Raw genomic sequence first — 13,926 nt, 5'->3', positions numbered from 1 at the left:
TTAAGCATCCACTGGAACTTCATACTCCCTCTCCCCCTCTGTACTAAACAACACCACCACACTCTCCTCCCCTAAGCCCAGCACTCTTTTCGTCTCCCCATCCCCACAAACTTTCTTCAACGCCGTCAACGTCGCAGCTCCACACGGCCCATTCCTGACCCCAGTTTCATGCAACTCCAACAAATCATTGTGAACATGGATATCCTCTACCGTAACACTTAAATCCACCCCTTTTCTCAGCACGTCCCATGCCGTCGTGGATGTGGTTCCACAGTTCATCCCGTTGCATATCGTATGGCCAGTTTGAATGGGTGTGATTTTTCCGGCGGAGAGGGAAGCGAGAAGACTGGCTGCTGTGGAGGGTTCGACTGTGATGACAGAGGCGGGTGGGGAGTTGGAGGGGGCCTTGTAGTGCATGGTTACGGCTTGCGCCCAGGAACCTACTCCGCAGGCGGCTATGGCGTGGGTTACAGGGGGGATGTGCATGGCTTTGAGCTGGGCGTCTGTTTCGGTGAGCATGGTTGTGTAGCCTTCTACTACCCACTGCTTCCCGTTAGTCTGCCGTTCTGATCGAAACCGTGTAAAGTTTGGTAGATGGTGATTTGGGTTGCGTAGCTAGTTGGGTAATCACGCACCTGAGGTATCTCTTCGTATCCTTCCCAAGACACGTCCATGACTAACATGGCTCCCTTGCCTTCCGCTTCTTCTCTAGCTTTTGCAATGGAGTCGTCGTAGTCTCCGTCTACCACTCTCACTTCTGCGCCTTCGCTCCTGATTTTCTCTTGCGTCGCTTCGTCCATGAAACCAGGAACGAAGACGACGGCTTTAATCTCCAGATACTTTGCCATTCGCGAAACAGCTCTACCCCAGTTCCCTTCCGTACACGCAACTAGTTCGATACCCGCTTCTCTTGCTGCAGTGCCAAGTTCATCCAGGGTAGCAGACAGGGGGAGGTGGCATTTTGATGCGATAGCCTTGTGGATGGCCCACGACGCGCCTAGGATCTTGAAGGCTGGAAGACCGAGACGGTTGGATTCGTCTTTTACAAGGACATGACGCAGGCCGAGTTGTTTGGCTAGGTCTGGTAGGGGGATGAGGGGAGTGACGGAGTAATCTGGGAGGGTGCGGTGGAAGGGCTCAACTGTTGGGTTTGCAGAGGGTCCAGGGTACTCCCAAGAGGCTGCCGATGGGTTGTGGAACATGGTGGCAGAGGAAAGGAATATGAGCTGATGGGTTTAGTGTTCAAGCATACATTTGAAATGATATTGGCTGGAAGATTACTTCCATCCAATCTTTCTGGAGCAGCGCTTTCATGTATAGTCCATGAATCGTTCGCAGGGCGTGCCCAGCCTGATTGCTGGTTGGGCGTCTACATGGTGTAAGTTCTGTACATTACTGCAAGCCATCAAGAATAACATGCGCGTCTCTTCCGACGGGAAACGCTCAAGTTGGTCAACTTGGTTAGGGCTAATCGTGGGGGTGTGGGACCAAGTAGCTGTTCAGGGTCCGGCCCACGTACGTCATCACCGAGGCTCTTTACGCAGCTGCCTTTGCGCATGTGTTTCACAGCATACTCCAGCACCTGCGACGACAAACCACGACAATGTCACAGCAAGGAGTGCATGCAGCGCTAGGGAACATACCAAGAGTTGTAGTGCAACCAACAGTGGATAATGTTATAGCGTCCACGTACCTCGTTAAGGTATTCGAATGAATTCTGCTGTGCTTGCGCATATGCTAATAGGCAACAGGGCATCGTCTTCTTCCTCGCGCACCCGTTTCTATACCCTCTGCTCAAGGCGCGATTACTCCCAGCAGTCCTTCTCAGCATCTTCGTGCTTACCAACCTCTTTGTGTGGACATTGCTGCCACAGGTTCTCTTCCTCAAGCTGTTCCACACAGCAGGTAGTGCCTGGGTCAACGCCGTATTCCTCGTCTTGGGAGAAGGGGCCGCGGTCGTCGCATTACTCTTCGAGTCCTTCTTGGTGGTTTGTACACCCTATCATATCTAACACGCATATCCTACAGGCACTGACATTCATACCCTTAGGATGAGTCCCAAGTCGACGTCTTCGACGCCGTCCTCATCTACAAAGGCTACGAAGACCTCGTTCGCAAACACCGCCCCGTCAGCGAAGATTCCCTCAACGACCCCGTACGCCGCCTCGGCAAACCCATACGCTCATCTGTCTATGCGCCCTTTTCGTTCCGCCAGATCGCTGAGTTTGTGATCCTGCTGCCTGTGAACTTTATACCCTATGTCGGAGTGCCGATATTTCTTTTGTTGACGGGATATCGTGCAGGCCCGTTCCAGCACTGGCGGTACTTTCAGCTTTTGGGATACGACAAGAAGCAGAGGAATGCTGCGATTAGGAAGAGGAGATGGCAGTATACTTGGTAGGTCAAACGCCTCGATGGGTTGATCAGAACAAGGCTAACATGAACAGGTATGGCACTGTGTATTTGGTTCTACAATACGTGCCGCCGCTCAGCATGTTCTTTCTCATGACGGCGCCAGCCAGCTCGGCGTTGTGGGCGGCGGACTTGGAGAGGGCGAGGAGGGAGCAGGAGGCGAACCTGGCGCAAGCGCCGCAGTACACGGACGAGCCTGACGCGGGTGTATGATAGTACACCGCATAGTCTTATCTAGCTGTTCGGAACTCACCGACTGGAAGACTGTATAGCATCAGTGTTTGAGCTAGCAGGTTGTTGCTCAGGTCCCCAGATGATCGGAGTGCTGAGGTCATTGAAGCTTGACGCGCGTGATCACGGGAAGGTTTCGCGCGATGGTTGCAAGATTTGCATGTTGCCACGATGTGTGGACAAAGCAAAAGGCGTGAATTGTCAACTGTCAGTCTATTGCCCAATCGACTCGGTCAGCTGGTGCAGTACCATATTGTCGTGTCTTGCCTTGCTGGTCGACCTCGGTTCCCACAGTGACGGCGGATCCGGTACCTGCGCCAACGGACCTCGAACAGGGAACGTGTCACGCTAGTCGCACGGCGGCCAGGCAGCACTGATCACATTCGTCATTCGCCCGCCGCGCCTTCCCCAGCCCCATAGATAGCTGCAGCTTGAGCTCCATCCCCAACACACCTGACATTCACTCTCTCCATCTCTCCCACTCCCCCATCCATCATCCATCCATCCAACCTTTCCCCTCCTATACCCATCCGAATCCATTAACCGTCCGCCATCATGAAGACGGCGGTGCTTCTCGCAGCAGCCACCTCGGCCTCTGCGGCCGTCTACAAGACGCCGCTCAAGAAGGTCTCTCTGTCTGAGCAGCTGGTAAGCCATCATCGCAACCAAATGCGCGAGGTCGCAGTCTAACGACAAGTAGGAATTTGCCAACATCGAGACCCAAATGGCTGGCCTCAAGCAGAAGTACTCTCAGCAGCACATGACCGACCTCAAGTCGCAGTCTCAGTCTCACATGGAGGCGGCGTTGAAGGCACCCTACATTGCCGACGGAACCCACCCCGTGCCCGTCAGCAACTTCTTGAACGCGCAGTGTACGTGTCAAAAGCTACCAGGCTCGAGTGGCGACTAACAGACGCAGACTTCTCCGAGATCTCGCTCGGCACTCCTCCCCAGACCTTCAAGGTCGTTCTCGACACTGGAAGCTCCAACCTCTGGGTCCCCTCGCAGAGCTGCAACTCGATTGCCTGCTACCTTCACACCAAGTACGACTCTTCAGCGTCGTCGACATACAAGAAGAACGGCACCGACTTCGAGATCCGCTACGGATCCGGCTCGCTCAGCGGCTTCGTCTCTCAGGACGTCTTCCAGATTGGCGACCTCAAGGTCAAGCACCAGGACTTCGCTGAGGCGACGTCCGAGCCCGGTCTTGCCTTCGCCTTTGGTAGGTTCGACGGCATCATGGGTCTTGGCTACGACACTATCAGTGTCAAGGGTATAGTCCCTCCCTTCTACAACATGCTTGACCAGGGTCTCTTGGACGAGCCTGTTTTCGCCTTCTACCTTGGCGACACCAACGAGGGCCAGGAGTCCGAGGCTACCTTTGGTGGCATCGACGAGAGCCACTACACTGGCAAGATGGTCAAGCTTCCCCTCAGGCGCAAGGCCTACTGGGAGGTTGATCTCGATGCCATCACCTTCGGCAAGGAGACGGCCGAGATGGACAGCACTGGTGTCATTCTTGACACCGGTACATCTCTGATTGCCCTTCCCTCCACCATCGCCGAGCTCTTGAACAAGGAGATCGGTGCCAAGAAGGGCTTCAACGGCCAGTACTCGGTTGAGTGTGACAAGCGTGACAGTCTGCCCGACCTCACCTTCACTCTTACCGGCCACAACTTCACCATCAGCGCTTTCGACTACATCCTCGAGGTTCAGGGATCTTGCATCTCTGCCCTCATGGGTATGGACTTCCCCGAGCCAGTAGGACCTCTTGCTATCCTTGGTGATGCTTTCCTCAGGAAGTGGTACTCGGTATACGACCTCGGTAACTCTGCTGTCGGACTTGCCAAGTCCAAGTAAGACAGCGGTTGTCGAGTGTGGATACGATACAGCTTCAGGAACGTCATGGTTACGACGGCGTTTGGATCAAATTGTAGTTGGGTATAATGACTTGGGTATCGGTTCTACAGTAGCACAACAGCAAATGCGAAGAATAAAGTAAAACTGTCGTGCATCGTGATGTGGTGAATACATGTCGAGTCGACGGACCTGGCTGATTGTCGCGCCCCCAGCTGTCAACGCGTAAGCTATTATAGTCTGCGCTAGACGGACGGCTACGGTCGGTCCCCAGGCGTTTACACGTGCACCTATCGATAAGCTCAACCAATGACGTCTTCGGGACGGCCGCGACGGATACGGATGGCTTGCAGCTCAGGCATCCTAGAAGCATGTGGGATGATAACGGCTTGGAGGAGGACATTAGAATTAATACGCTATTCACTTCACTCCACTGCTACCGGTCACTGTTGTTGCCTAGAGGTGTGCGTGGGTAACCTTATCGTGTCACGCTAGCAGGTACCCCGGAGCGTGGATCTCGTGGCTGACGAGCGTGCATAGCTCGCAGACGTACAAGTCATTCCGGCAAACGCAAACGCCCCCAATATGTGACTGTTAACAGAACCTGTCAACTGCCTTGCAGCAAGAATCACGCAATACACGTCTGGACTCACTCCAACCTTTGCGTAAATCTGCCTCGCCTTCGCCGCGGTACATCCGCCAACACAGACGCCCGCAACCTCACCTCACCAATAAACTGTTGAGCGCCCGCGCACTCCACCACCCCCTCGCCCAACCATGGCAACCTCACAAGACAGAGGCCGTGACAGGACAAGTCGTCGTCTGAGCCGCAAGCGAAGAAACTCGGCGCGAGAAGCACGCGGTATGTCGCTCGACGTGCCAGAGCGCTTTCGAGATGGAGACGATGCACAAGAAGACGTTACGGCGCCGAAGCGCAACAACACCATGTCGATGAACCAGTCGCTCTTCTCCATGATAGCACGTGCAGGGCAACAATCACAAACAGACCTGGGTACGATGGCTGAGGTTGACTCGGGGGATAGCGATGATGGAGGTGGGAAGCGGAAAACATACAGGAACCTCGACGGCGCAGCACGATTGAGTCGACTGAGTTCCGCAAACGACTTCCAGAGTGCGGAGCAAGACGCAGATGATAAGATGGACAAGGGAAAGCATAGACGGACGCTTTCTGAGAATAAATACTTGCGCAACTTGCCCAAGTTGAAGTTGTCGAGCAGGAAAGAGGGACAGGCGCAAGGGCGGACGTCGAACCGCAGCGATCAGAACCAGATGTCAAGCAGCCAGTTCTTGCCGCCGAAGCCGTCGCCCGACGACCTTGCCAGTCCACCGTCGTCGAGCGCGATGCCGACCAAGACCAAGACCAAGGACAAAGACAAGAAAGACATCGGCGCCGGCGAGGACATGGCGGTAGACAAAGCACAGGCCTCTGGTCGCAAGAGCAGACATGGAAGCAGCGCCGGGCTAGCTAAGAGCAAAACACCCGTCACGCTGGCGCAGAGGATACAGCAGATATTCGAATTCGAAGAGGTGGAAGAAGTCATTTCCGAATACGCATGTTGGCTGCTTCAGAGCATCTTGCTGCAGGGGTACATGTACGTTACGCAGAAGCATATATGCTTCTACGCCTATATCCCTAAGAAACATCACGATGTCAGCAAGACGGGCTATCTGTCGAAGCGCGGCCGGAGCAAGTTTAATCGGTATTGGTTCGTATTGAAGGGAGATGTCCTAGGTTACTACACCAACCCCGCCGAATTGTACTATCCCAGGAACCGGATTAATTTGCAGTACGCGATTTCTGCCGAGGTCATCGATCCCTCTGCCAATACCAAGAAAGGGGAAGAAGAGACCAGCTTCGCCATCACGACGGACGAGCGGCGCTACCTGTTCAAAGCGGATTCCGCAGCTAGTGCCAAGGAATGGACGCGTGCTATCCAAAAAGTCATCTTCAGGACGCATAATGAGGGGGGCAGTGTGAAGATTTGCTTGCCGATTGGCAATGTGATTGAGATTGAGGAGAGCAAGATGTTGGATTTGGCACAGACGGTGCGAGTGAGGGTTGTGGATAATGATGAGACGTTTGCTATTGATGAGGTACGTTGAGCTGACAAACAAGAGGAGCTTATTTATGTTGAGTTGTAGGGTCCGTCCGACATCTTGTGGGACCCTACAACACAACAGAAATGAGTTGCTTCGTATGAACGACATTCATGCTAATTATGACAGTATTTCTTCTCCTTTTTCAACAAAGGCCAGGATGCGCTGAATGTTCTGCGCATCATGATCAACGATAACGAGCACCACCAGGCTCTGCAGCAGCAGGGTGGTGACGGCGAAGCGTCTACACCAGTAGCAACACCGACTATTAGTACCGAGACACCACACATTCACGAGAACGTTCGGGCTACGCTTTCACCTTTGCCGGCACCTCATGCGGGACGGACCAGTATAAGCGATGTGTCTGCGAGGTCTAGCAATGATGCGAATAGAAAGAGCTGGGATGTGCGACGTAGTATGGACGCGGGCCGCGGCTTTCGACGAACGAGCCAGGAAGTCCGACGGCCTAGTCATGAGGTGCGACGGAGCTTCAGTAATAGAGGTCGCCAGGGAGACAGGACTCCGGGGATAGTGGGTGGGGGAGGCAGTGGGGGAGGTGGAAGTCACTCGCGTCAGTCGCCCGGGGCAGCGGACTCGGAATCGGCCTTTGACCCAGGTAAGCTGTGGCTGCACAAAATGCACATGAGACGTACACTGACTTTATATCTTCACCTTTACAGGTACAGAGTCGTCCGTCGCCATCCAATCTATGGACGAGAGCGGCGCCTCCGCTTCTCAAATCCTAGACCGCTCCGACGTTTTCCGGGGACCCGTCAATACGCCTCTTCACAAGCTCGACACACACACCAGACACTCACAGGACACGGCGCGATCGACTCAGCCAAAGTCCGCTAATCGTTCAAAGCGACCCCAAACACCGACTGGCGTGCCTGAGTTCGAAGATGATACCGACAACAGCGCGCAACCGCGCCTATCAGGTTCATCATCCGCTCTACAAGATCTCGCTTCCTACCCGCTTCAGAAGGCTTCGGGCTTGGCGGGCTTTCTCAGAACGCGCTCAAAGAAGATTAGCAATCTACTCACCGGCGGCGAGTCTATGGGTTACTACGAAAAGGTGTCCGGCATGCTTGCAGGTGGGCGAAAGCATTACAACACAGCCGAGGGACTAGAGACTGGCGACCAAATTCACGGGTTCGAGGACGACGAGGATGCCGCGAAGGCTGCGGAGAACTTCCGGGATCACTTCGCCTTCCCCGAGACTGAAGTCCTCCAGTCATCATTCTTCGCGTCACTCCAGCGTCTTGTGCCAAACTATGGCAAAATCTACATCAGTGGGAGATATTTTTGTTTCCGCAGCTTGATGCCAATATCCAAGACTAAGATCATTCTTCCCATGCGGGATATTGAGAATGTCAACAAGGAGAAGGGATTTCGACTAGGCTACCATGGTCTCACCGTCGCTATCAAGGGCCACGAAGAGCTCTTCTTTGAATTTTCAAAGGCTGAGTACCGCGATGAGTGTGCAATCATGGTGCTCCGCGTTCTGGAGAACACAAAGTACCTCCAAGAGGAGGATTCGTCGTCTTCGGGCGTGGATAGCGATGACGAAGCTGCAAAGGCAGAACACGATTTGCTACAACAAGCTCGCGAACATACCGATACGGACAAGCCAGCTAACATGTCGGATATCGTCCGCGCTGCAGATCACGACCGCATTCCCCTCATTTTCGACGACCCGCTCGCCTCCTTCGTCGACTTCAAGCCCTCGGAGCCCTTGACAATCGTCTGCCTCACCATTGGATCCCGCGGCGACGTCCAGCCCTACATCGCGCTATGCAAAGAACTCCTCAAGGAGGGTCACAAACCACGCATCGCAACGCACGCCGAATTTGAACCCTGGGTCCGTAAACACGGTATCGACTTCGCAGTCGTCGACGGCAATCCTGCAGAGCTGATGCGCATCTGCGTTGAACACGGCATGTTCACCTACGGCTTCATGAAGGAAGCCAATGCCAAATTCCGCGGCTGGCTCGACGACGTCTGCAGCTCCTCCTGGCGCGCGTGCCAAGGCGCCGACGTCCTCATCGAGTCTCCCAGCACCATGGCGGGCATTCACATTGCCGAAGCGCTTGAAATACCGTATTTCCGCGCCTTCACCATGCCGTGGACACAGACACGTGCGTACCCACATGCCTTTACTGTTACAGAAAAGAAGATGGGTGGAACGTATAACAATTACACGTACACGGTTTTCGACAAGGTGTTTTGGACTGCCATAGCCAATCAGGTGAACAAGTGGCGGAGGAGAGAGTTGGGACTGCAGGCCACGAATCAGCATAAGATGCAGGCCAATCTGCGTCCTTTTCTCTACAACTTCAGTCCGCATGTTGTGCCGCCGCCACTGGACTGGCCGGATTGGGTCAGGGTTACTGGATACTGGTTCTTGGACGAGAGTGAGATGTATGAGCCGCCGAAGGAGCTGATGGCGTTTATCGAGAAAGCGAGGAGAGACGGCAAGAAGTTGGTCTATGTGGGCTTTGGATCCATTGTCATTGATGATCCGGCTGCGCTTACCAAGACGGTTGTGGATTCGGTGCTCAAAGCAGATGTCCGCTGCGTCCTCAGCAAAGGTTGGTCCGATCGCCTCATGGACCCTACTACCAAGGATGCCTCGAAACCCGAGATTCCGCTCCCGCAAGAGATTTTTCAGATTCAATCTGCGCCGCATGATTGGCTGTTCCGTCAGATGGATGCAGCGGTGCATCATGGAGGCTCTGGTACTACGGGTGCCAGTCTGCGAGCGGGCATTCCTACCATTATCAAACCTTTTTTCGGGGACCAGTTCTTCTTTGCGCAGAGGGTCGAGGATATGGGTGTGGGGGTTTGGCTCAAGAAGGTCAATACGAGTGTTTTTAGTCGCGCGCTGTGGGAGGTTACGAATTCCCAGAGGATGATTGTCAAGGCTAAAGTTTTGGGACAGAAGATTAGGAAGGTATGTTTTTCTTTCTTTCACTCATGTCATTACCCTCCTTCTTAGTTTTGTTCAAGCGGTTTTTACTAACACATGGACAATAGGATAATGGTACACAAACTGCCATTCAAACAATCTACCGCGAACTCGATCGTGCGAAGACGCTCATCAAGAAACAGGCTAAGCAGCCGGGTGATGAGGGCGATGCGACGGATGAAGAGATCGAGGCTGATTGGACGCTTGTAGAGGAAGGCGAGGAGATGGATGCTGTTGCTAAGCATATGGCTGAGCAGGCTGCTATGGGAGGTATACAGCAGGATGCATCGCGTACTGGAGGCGGGTCGTTGGTGCTGGGTAGTATGGTTCTTAAAGGTGGGGGTGGGATGAGGAGGACGAGTGAGTGAGTGAGTCTGTGAAGAGGGAGTAATTGCCATGTTTGAGGGATTGAACGCCTTTCTCTTTTCAACGTTTTGGAGTATGAGCATGGAGTATTAGGCGTTTTTCTTTTTCTAAAGAGAACTTTGACGGACTAGACGTTAATTAGATTGCAAAGATACCACGCGGTTATGAATGTTTATGTACATGTTTAGCATGATGGGTAGATGGATTCTTTAATGTAATCGATGATGATATGGCTTTACTTGCACTCTGCGTGTAGAACTCGCGTGTGACATGGACGTTGAAGAAACGATACAGCACCCAGTGCTACAGATCCGTTTCTTACCTCTCACTCTCTCTCTCAACCAAGCGTCTTGGTCTTCTTCTCCTTCTGCCTCTCCATGACATTAAGAACATCATCCGCATTATTCTTATCCCCCTTTCGCTTCTTCCCTCCCCTCTTCCTCTTCTCCTTCTTTCCCTTGCCACCACCCTCGTCATCGTCGTCGTCGCCTCCTTCAGCGCCCAGTCCCTTCCACTGACTAAACTTGACCTTCTCGCCCTCCCTCTCCATTTCCTCGGCATCATCGAACCGCGATGCTCCAAAGCCCATGTCCATGTCTTCCATGTCGCGATCCGACGCGGCAAGCTCCGCAGCACGTTTCTTGAGACGCGCTTCTTTCGAGGCGGGATCGTTGGGGTCGGTAGAGCCAAGGTTTTGTAGTAGTGCGGAGTTTTCGTCGAGGTTGCGGACTTTGGCGAGGGCGGCGCGGACGGTGGCGTCGGCGGCGGAGAGGTCAGATGGTTCTTTTGTGCTGGAGGTGCTGCGGGCTGTGGATGCGAAGTAGTCTCGTTTTGTGGGTGCAGCGGGCGCGCTCTCTTTGGGTTTCGCGGGCGCGTCTTCTTCTGTTTCGGGAGAAGATACCTCGCCTTCTGACTGTGATTCTGCAGTCGTAGTATCGAGCTTGGATACAGCAGGCGGCTGCGGCTTTGCTTCTCTCTCTTCTTCTTGTTCATCTTCGTCGTCGTCTTCTGAGTCATCAAAGTTGGCGAGCGGATTGTAATTAGATCCTACGCCTTGGAATATATCCTCGTCTTCTGACTCTTCCTTCTTCGGCGCAGGGAGGTTGTGCATGTTGATCGGTTTGCTTGCGTCATCTAGATCGTGACGTACTTCAGGCGCTGGCTCCTCAACCTTCTGCTTCTTGACCTTGCGCTTCTCTTTGCCGTCTGGACCCGTGATGATTAATACCTCACGGCCCTTTTCATCCGTCTCGATACGGTGTGTCTCGCCTTGTGCATTTATCTTGCGGAAGCCTGGCCCCAAGGTAGGAAACCTTTTCTCGTGCTCAGCCGCCGCGGCAGCAGCAGCTTCTTCTCGTTGTCTCTTGAGGTCCTTCAGGATGTCGTTTCGGCTCCTCTTGACGCCAGCAACAGGCCGTGGTGATGTCATCTTCTCGCCTTTCTTCTCGACCTTCTCGCGCGTAATGGGTCCGACATCTGCTTCTGCCAGCTCATCGAACGCGTCCTCGACTTCTGGTGCCTCTTCTGCCTGCTCGTCTTCCACCTCTTCCTCCTTCTTGTCTTGGTCACCCAGAACATCCTCACCCCGCCTTACTCGCTCGAGGAGCTTCCTGTCCAGGCCCTTGACCAAGTGTGTGGTCCCAACATCACCGCCTGTAATCTCTTGCACAAGATTCTCAAATGTCTCACGGTCAATCTCGCCTTTCTTCATAGACTCCTCGAGGTTCTTGACGCGTTTCGCAATCTCGTTGTCTTCCTCATCGGTGTATGCCTTGGTACGGTCGGTGTAGCCTGCGGCGAGCTTCGTCCCTTTTGGTACTATGTTTCTCGTCTTCTTCTGCGGGTTGTTCTTCGCGTTGCGTTCGGCAAGTTGGCGCGCAAAGTCTGACTGGACTGACCCCTTGCCTACCTGGCGGCTGCGCGACTGTTAGCATCAGTCCTCGTGCGCGAGACAATGTGGAGGAGACTTACGGTGTCATTGGTATGCTGGAGTGCTTGCGTGCGCCCAGCACTGCCCTCGGCGTTGCGGCCGCGGGAGATTTGCCCTTGTCGCCATCTTGAGGCTTTGGTGTTTCGACGAGCAGTCGTCGGAATTGCGAGTTGTTCATTGTGCGCCGAGTGGAGAGTTTGGTACAAAGTCGGGATTCGCAAAAGACGTGCCAAGCCTTTCGCAGGCGTCTTCGGGTTCGCGTCTGCACCGCGCGACAAGTGCGCTAGAGCAGTGTGGCTGGATCAAACGCGGGGAACCTTGGACGCAAGCGCACAACACCAGCCTCGTCTGTTACCAGAGGTATTGCGTCACCACGGGCACGATGATGGACGGGTGGACTTGTCCTCCTAGGTGGACTTTGTCACCGTACTGCTTCCGCCCTAGTTGAGAGACTGTGAGGCTGCACCGCGATCGTCCTTGCGTATGATCAGAAGACTACTGTAGAAGAATACTACCTAGGTATTCAGTTCCCTGTGTGATAGTCACGCCAGATCGCTACCTTGAACTTGTTCTTTCACTTGCCCGGGCTAGGTACCCACCACCCCGCGTCTCCCCCCGCACAAGTACTTGAACCGCCTGATAAATAAATTGGTCTCCCTCACTTGCACCCAGTCTTCTCCAACACACTGTGCGATTCTGACGGCAATATGTTCAAGCTTCTCATCGTGGCGGCTCTCGCTGCCGTGGGCGTCTCCCAGTACAGCCTGCCGCCATCTTTCGGCAACATGACCAACTCATCAACATTTATGAACCCGATCGTGCCCACTGGAGCAGACCCGTGAGTCAAGTCCTCCAGGTAACTACACGGGCCTTAGTCTCCTAACGCCATCTAGCTGGATGTTCCGCCACGAAGACTACTACTACATGACCTACACCAACAACGTCAACATAACTCTCTGGCGCAGCAAATCCCTCACCGACTGGTCAACCGCAGAGTCTAAGACCATCTTCCAACCTCCGCCCGACCAACCCTATTCCACCGACCTCTGGGCCCCAGAAATCCATCAGATCGACAATGCCTGGTGGGTAATCTTCACCGCGGACCCCAACTTCGATTCTCCACCCCCAGAGACGGAAATGTGGTGTGAATACAACTGCCCCGCCGTAAACCACCGCATGTTTGTTGCCGTGGGCGAAGCTGATGATCCCTGGACGCCTGAGTACAGCTACCGCGGCCAACTCGAAACTTACGACCAGTTTGCGATTGACGGGACATACTTCCAACACGCTGGCCAATTGTACCACATCTACTCATGCTGGTACCACAAATACGACGGCTGGCCCGCGAACCTCTGCATCACCAAGCTGTCGGATCCATTAACCACCGTGTCACCTTTCTCCGAACGCCAAATCATTTCCGTGCCGGAGTACGCGTGGGAGAAAACACCCTTTGGACGGGCCTCTAATGATCGGCTCTCTTCAAACGAAGGGCCCCAGCAGTTGGTCAATCCAGTCACCAACCAAACCTTCCTCATCTACAGCGCCGCGCGGTCTGATAACCGTAACTACTGTCTCGGCCAGCTGGAGCTTGTAGGCGACGACCCGATGAACCCTAGTGACTGGCGCAAACATCCTTACCCCGTCTTCTACCAGAACCCTAGTGAAAAGGCGTATGGTGTTGGACACGCGTCATTTACTACTTCTCCAGACGGCACTGAGGATTGGATTGTGTATCATGGTATGGAGGATCCGACGAATGGGTGGAGCGCGCGTACGATTCGGGCGCAGAAGTTTGGCTGGAAAGAGGACGGGAGTCCGGATTTCCCTAAGCCGGGATACGGGCCGTATGAGGTGCCTAGTGGGCAGTAGATAGATGTGAGATATGGCGGATAGGTCTACAGGAATAAGAGGCATGCTGCTAGGCTGGGCGCGCGCTTCGATACTGCCTAACCTGCGCGTCTTACATCTTTTGGGCAGGAGCGACCAGATGCAGTGCTGATCAGGCTCATGGGTAATCTTTCGCTTGATGTCTCTCTTGTATACA

General features: G+C 54.0%; 6 protein-coding genes across 6 annotated transcripts; 4 read left to right on the top strand and 2 right to left on the bottom strand.

Moving 5' to 3' along the window:
• Positions 1–275: 275 nt before the first annotated feature.
• Positions 276–1,202, bottom strand: J4E82_006987 (uncharacterized protein; the record flags this gene model as incomplete). The annotated part of the gene is made up of 3 exons (XM_051733236.1): positions 276–368; positions 472–543; positions 636–1,202. 3 exons carry the CDS (start codon positions 1,200–1,202, stop codon positions 276–278), a joined length of 732 nt encoding a protein of 243 aa, XP_051586981.1.
• A 401-nt stretch (positions 1,203–1,603) lies between these two features.
• J4E82_006986 (uncharacterized protein) lies at positions 1,604–2,625 on the top strand (the record flags this gene model as incomplete). Its single annotated transcript, XM_051733235.1, has 4 exons — positions 1,604–1,702; positions 1,752–1,988; positions 2,051–2,397; positions 2,448–2,625. 4 exons carry the CDS (start codon positions 1,604–1,606, stop codon positions 2,623–2,625), a joined length of 861 nt encoding a protein of 286 aa, XP_051586980.1.
• A 573-nt stretch (positions 2,626–3,198) lies between these two features.
• On the top strand, positions 3,199–4,503 carry PEP2_1 (Vacuolar protease A; the record flags this gene model as incomplete). Its single annotated transcript, XM_051733234.1, has 3 exons — positions 3,199–3,291; positions 3,344–3,515; positions 3,563–4,503. 3 exons carry the CDS (start codon positions 3,199–3,201, stop codon positions 4,501–4,503), a joined length of 1,206 nt encoding a protein of 401 aa, XP_051586979.1.
• A 774-nt stretch (positions 4,504–5,277) lies between these two features.
• On the top strand, positions 5,278–9,954 carry ATG26 (Sterol 3-beta-glucosyltransferase; the record flags this gene model as incomplete). Its single annotated transcript, XM_051733233.1, has 4 exons — positions 5,278–6,615; positions 6,748–7,234; positions 7,299–9,571; positions 9,655–9,954. 4 exons carry the CDS (start codon positions 5,278–5,280, stop codon positions 9,952–9,954), a joined length of 4,398 nt encoding a protein of 1,465 aa, XP_051586978.1.
• Positions 9,955–10,289: 335 nt separating this feature from the next.
• On the bottom strand, positions 10,290–12,060 carry J4E82_006983 (uncharacterized protein; the record flags this gene model as incomplete). Its single annotated transcript, XM_051733232.1, has 2 exons — positions 10,290–11,868; positions 11,924–12,060. 2 exons carry the CDS (start codon positions 12,058–12,060, stop codon positions 10,290–10,292), a joined length of 1,716 nt encoding a protein of 571 aa, XP_051586977.1.
• A 529-nt stretch (positions 12,061–12,589) lies between these two features.
• On the top strand, positions 12,590–13,751 carry J4E82_006982 (uncharacterized protein; the record flags this gene model as incomplete). The annotated part of the gene is made up of 2 exons (XM_051733231.1): positions 12,590–12,720; positions 12,776–13,751. The coding sequence occupies 2 exons, from the start codon at positions 12,590–12,592 to the stop codon at positions 13,749–13,751; spliced, it is 1,107 nt and encodes a 368-aa protein (XP_051586976.1).
• Between the last annotated feature and the right edge of the window lie 175 nt (positions 13,752–13,926).

This window comes from Alternaria postmessia (genome assembly GCF_024291825.1).
Source record: "Alternaria postmessia strain BMP 2775 chromosome Unknown scaffold_44, whole genome shotgun sequence".
In the NCBI taxonomy this organism is placed as follows: Eukaryota; Fungi; Ascomycota; class Dothideomycetes; order Pleosporales; family Pleosporaceae; genus Alternaria; species Alternaria postmessia.
This window is presented reverse-complemented; position numbering and strand designations above follow the sequence as displayed.